At 46.0% G+C, this 5,547-nt stretch overlaps 1 protein-coding gene across 3 annotated transcripts in view; it reads right to left on the bottom strand.

Moving 5' to 3' along the window:
* Positions 1 to 3,807, bottom strand: part of KIF2C (kinesin family member 2C) — a 19,371-nt gene extending 15,564 nt beyond the window's left edge. For 2 of the 3 annotated variants that reach the window (XR_663686.1, XM_009325602.1), the window contains exons 1-3: positions 3,710 to 3,807; positions 3,432 to 3,480; positions 639 to 758 (exon numbers count right to left, since the gene is read on the bottom strand). Coding sequence is in view for 2 of the 3 variants with exons in the window: in XM_009325602.1 (XP_009323877.1) it covers positions 639 to 738 (100 nt within the window). In the remaining variant the exon portion in view is untranslated. Of the gene's footprint in view, positions 1 to 638; positions 759 to 1,642; positions 1,691 to 3,431; positions 3,481 to 3,709 lie in introns of all 3 variants that reach the window. The other variant, XM_009325601.1, reaches the window with a different exon arrangement.
* Positions 3,808 to 5,547: the final 1,740 nt, after the last annotated feature.

Below are 5,547 nucleotides of genomic sequence, written 5' to 3' on the forward strand. Positions count from 1 at the left end.
TCGACCAACACCCCCAGGTCCTTTTCCGCCAGGCAGCTTTCCAGCCACTCTTCCCCAAGCCTGTAGCGCTGCATGGGGTTGTTGTGGCCGAAGTGCAGGACCCGGCACTTGGCCTTGTTGAACCTCATACAGTTGGCCTCGGCCCATCAATCCAGCCTGTCCAGGTCCCTCTGCAGAGCCTTCCTACCCTCAAGCAGATCAACACTGCCGCCCAACTTTGTGTCATCTGCAAACTTACTGAGGGTGCACTCGATCCCCTCATCCAGATCATTGATAAAGATATTGAACAGAACTGGCCCCAATACTGAGCCCTGGGGAACACCGCTCGTGACCGGCCGCCAACTGGATTGAACTCCGTTCACCACAACTCTCTGGGCCCGGCCGTCCAGCCAGTTTTTTATCCAGCGCAGAGTACATCTGTCTAAGCCGTGAGCCGCCAGCTTCTCTATGAGAATGCTGTGGGAGACGGTGTCAAAAGCCTTACTGAAGTCCAGGTAGACCACAGGAGAGACCACCTCTCCTTTTATATATGAAGGGGTAGAGGCTGCTCCTCCCCTTGGGATTTGCAGTTTACCTAATTAAATGCATAAAGCCTCTCGCTTCATAGTAAGAATTCACTGGGTTCTTTCTCCACTCACCAGGAACCGATGAATTGTTTCTGGTTTGTGTAGAAGTGCAGGGATCCACCCCCATCTCATTTTCCTGGAGGCTGCACTGAGATTCTGTGATAACAGACATCCTGGAACGGCCACACACAGCTTTGGAAACAAGAATTCAAGGTCAGCGTCATGCCTCAGACACTCAGACATTTGCAAGTAAATCAAGTGCTCACAAAATGCAGAGCAGAGGGGAGCAAGGTGTGGTTAAAAGGACCATTTCCAGATCTCTGATGCATTAGCAAAGTGCAGGACAAAGCAATGTAGGTGGGTGAAAAGCGATCATGAAATATACCACTACGGAAGAGCAAACAGTTCCTTCCAGATTTGTGGTTCCAGTGAATTTCTTTTAGATACCACTAAGAATTCACTAATATGTCATTTCCAGAACCTTAATACCTAGGAAGAAGAAAGTCGTCACAACTCAGGGAACTGGGAAGTCTTCTGAAGCTTCACCCTTGCAGGGCTGTGCAAATTCACTGTTTGATGGTGACGGTAGTACTGCAATCTGGCAACTGGTCACGGGCAGCATCACGCCTACCATCACAGCACCCACGCACAGACAGTGTGCGTGGTGCACAGTGGAGTAGGAGCTTGGTAACACTAAATTCAGCTAAAAGACTCTATATAATCGCAACAGTAAATCTTTGGAAAGGGTCTTTTTGTAGGCAGTCTCCATTGTCACATGCCAAGGTATTTCCTTCACTGAGACCAAGTCTCTCGCAAAGCTGTCTGGGGAAGGGATTGCAACATACACCTCAACAGATTTGTAAAGAAAGCAAATCTGATATGAAAAATATCGGAGTGTGGTATGAAAGCTAGAACTGCCTTCACCCCTAGCAATCACAATAATTTATCCAGAATTAATCACTATGATTTCAAAGGATGCCAGATCTGTTTCAGACCAAGGGTAAATTTCAATTCTGGATCAAATTCTTTAGAACCGTACCCATGAAATTCAGTGCTCGTATCTGTTAACTCTTTACCTGGGATCTTCTGCTCAGGTACAGAGACATTAGGTGTCACTGCTGCAACTTCAGGAACAAAAAGCATCAGCTTCATTATGCTCAGAGATGGCATTGTATTCCATTTGCTTTTGTCATACATGCCCAGACCTGATCTGATCACCGACTCAGCAGCACTTTTTCTGTAAATGATAGTGCTCCCGGACAGGCATACTAACTGGAGGACTTGCTGCACCTAAATGGGTTTGATTCAAGTGATTCTTGTATGTGAGGATATTCAGCATCCTCCAAAATTCTTATTGGTTCAGAGGACTGAGGCAATATCCATTTCTTAATTCATTCTGAAAGCACTGCTTCTGCTTCTCTCACTTCCCTGAATGAGATGGAGGCAGACACCTCCCGATCTTCTTTAGTTTGTTTAGTGTGAGAACCAAAACCAGAAGCCAATGTGAGCTTTCTAATTGGTGCAGCGCAGAGTTTGCAACAGGACAGATACTCACTGACACTCATGGGGTTTATCTAGCTACAATAACAGATAATATTTGAGGAATACTGAAAACATTGCTTCTCTCTTGTACTCTGAGCAGGTCTTCAGGGACAAGATTGTGCCAGTAGGAAAGGCAACAGATATTTCAGATTTGCAATTAGATTCTATACTTCAGGAAAGCTGTGACCTCTGTGAGGACATTTTTCCATCAATCAGTGACTGGATTAAGACACCTTTATGTTTCCAGCTGGCTGTCCAGGTCCATTAACTGACCTGTCTAGAGACAGTCACGACTTTACCACACCATTTTGCTTGCCCGTTCACAAAATTTATGGAGAGACATTTGAGGAAGATCAGGATGCTCTAGTACAGAACAACTTTGAGCTGAGCTTCTTTGACTACTACTGCCTCTGCGATGCAAGGGGATTTGTGCTGTTGTTTCCTGGTACCAGCTTCCCTGTCTTGCAGCACATACAGCAAGAGAGGCCAGGCAAGCCCAGCTGTTTTGTTTACAGCTCAGTGGCATGGAAAAGCACAAGTTCTGGCTAATTATGCACTTTAAGACAATCATTAAATTAGCAACCTCAGCATCACGCAAGTGTATCACAAATAGACCTGTAACACTGCCACTTGCAATTCAAAAAGCCAAGAGAGTCAACTAATAAGCTAAAAGAAGGTAGAAAACGTGGGAGTTTTCTAACTCCTGACACCTCAAGAAAACCAATGCCTTAGCAATCCCACACTGACATCTCTATCTTCTCTTCTGGCTTTGCTCAAAACGTTGCACTGACACACAATCACTGAGCTATGGCACACCAGCTGCCGCTTTGGCTGCCTGGTCTGAAACGTCTCCAAGGATAAAGCTCTAGTTATTGTCTAGGGGGACCGTTTGAAGAGGAGAGATCCATTTGTCACCGCTATTTCTTTCTTGCCCTTTCCACTCTCATTTTGACACTTTTAATCTTAATAACTGCCACTTACCTTTTGTTGTTTGTGGCATTTGCAAAACTCCATATGAAACTTTAAAACGCACTGCAACAGTAACTGCCTAGTGACATTTAAAGCAGTATCAAGGAATAGCTACAGCAATGCTGCAGAAAAGGGCAACGCGTCCACAAACCCCAGCTCACAGGAAGAGGACAGCAATCTGCCAGCAAAGGTTCTGCACTCGGGAGTCCAAAGCGTTGGTATGAACCAGTATGGTCTTTATTAGCATTGCCTGAATAAGCAGCCTTGTGATGCACCCAGCTAGAATATTATGGCTGCAGTGGAAGACCACCACTGCTTCACAGGGATATAGCAGAGAAAAGAACAGTTTCTCACCTTCCCGTGGAGCAGGAATTTTTGAAAGGGTTGTTCTACGCTTCTGTTTCTGAAAAACAATGACTGCTGTAAGTAATTGGAGTAAGCTGCAAACACCTAGCACAGCACTTCGAGGCAACATTGATGAAACAAGGATTTCTGACCAAAGTCTAACTATGAGACAGAAAAGACAAGTTAGAGACCTCAAACTTCGAGACTGAGGGTATCGTTTGTAACAAGACCTATGCTGCTGACACTTTAGTACCTTAGGAGAGACTAAATCACTTTAAAGCACTTACCTGTACAGTTACATTCTCTTGCAAAGGAAGGTTCTCTTTTGCATCTGCAGCAGGTAGTTCTGATAACTCAGGATTTATTGTTATCACATCATCAATTTCAATCTACAAGAGCAAAGGCAGGATTTTACAGAGTGGAATATTGCTGCTACCACTGACGGCTTTTTTTTTTTTTTAACCTTGACTTTCAGCACAGGCAAACAAACTTCACCCACTGCCTGCCAAATGTTAAGTTAAAATTGCCCGGAAGGGCAAGACAGCAGTTCATATTCCGTTTGAGTAGTCTCGTATGTCCAAGTATGCTAGAAGAAACGTGCTAGTTAAGCCATTTACCCTCATCTGCCAAGCACCACGCAGCTCTGCAGGTGCCATAGAGCACTTCTGAGGAGATGGGCAAAGCACATTTGGCATCCACTGCTTTAATCTCTTACTGCTAATCTTAGTAAATCTCAGCTGCTCTGTGACTTCTGTGCTAGGAGAGCATTAAGTGTTTACTGTGTGATTGCGCTTGCTGAAATAAACTTCAAAGAGCTGCTTAGGCTTTGGGAAACGAAGGGTTCAGCATTTAATCCACAAGTCAATTCACCTGCATTTTCACTTGCTATTGCAAGCGATTTCTCTGAGGACCAGCCACCGCCTCCTGCCTGACCCTCCAGTGAAGTCATAATCCTGCCTTCAGCGCATTCTGCGGCGCCCTGGCACAGGCAGCTGCAGGGCAGGGGGAGCAACGGGGGGGGGCAGGCAGCCAAGGGCAGGCTCGAGCACAAAAGACAGCAACTCTCTCGGTTCAGTTTTTCCAACCGAACCCTGCAGAAGAGGTTGAAGGCGCGTGTACGCGACAGCTCCGGTATCGCAGCAGCTCACGCTGGAATTCACCTTACAAAGCAACACAAGCACCGCTCCAGGACGTTCCTGAGCTCTCAATTAACTTTTAAATTACTTACATAAAATAAGAGTCCATAAAAAGAACAAAAACAAGTAGGCGAACCTCTGTAAAGCGCAGAGATACTACATTCTAACACAAGAGAAATAATCTATAAGATTTGATTTATATGGAATCTTTAAGTATCTAATCGGAAAGTGAATTAGCTCGGAAACACGCGTATGTGAACAACACAATATATACTAACAGCGTGTAAGAAAATTTGCTGGTTTCCGAGTTGCCTCCAGGGAGCTTTAGTATCATAAGACATACACGCAATTTAGCCAACAATTACACCTGAATCTGCAAATTTTGCATATTTGAATGCAGCACGCACACAAACAGCATAAGATCCGACTGCAAAGAACCAGCCAATGTCAACTTTAAGATCTTCACTAAACTCTATAGGTTTCCAGAGAAACAGGCCGGGCGAGCATGTTTGCTCGGTTACCAAAGGAGATTTTGTTAAGTGTCAGGATTTCGGCCACATCGACCTCAAGCGCCCCAGGCTCCGCTCCCCTCCCTTCCCCCCCAGTCCCGCACGGTATTTATTTTATACCAGCGTAGAGATTCAGGAAACCGAACACGGCCCCCTTCGCGTGGCACCTTACCGGTGGCACGTTAAGTCTTAAGGAAAGCCTGAAGGCCATTGTTAGAGACAGGAAAAGCCAACAGAGCTGGGAAAATTGGGACTTGGGGGCATTCAAAATCGGCAGCCAAGAGCGTAAGCGAGAGGCCCAGCATCCCCTTGTTCACTCCGAAAGGTGAAGAGCCCTGCGTTGGTACGGCTCCGCTGCGGCCGCCCCGTGCCTAACTCTCCCGTCGCACCTTTACGCACACCTGTCCCATTGCTTTGACTACGCATAGCGTTAGAATAAGCACAGAAGTGAATCGGCTGCGAGAGCGGGGAGGAAGCGTT

The sequence above is a fragment of the Pygoscelis adeliae genome, unplaced genomic scaffold (genome assembly GCF_000699105.1).
Source record: "Pygoscelis adeliae isolate BGI_AS28 unplaced genomic scaffold, ASM69910v1 Scaffold546, whole genome shotgun sequence".
Taxonomy (NCBI): Eukaryota; Metazoa; Chordata; class Aves; order Sphenisciformes; family Spheniscidae; genus Pygoscelis; species Pygoscelis adeliae.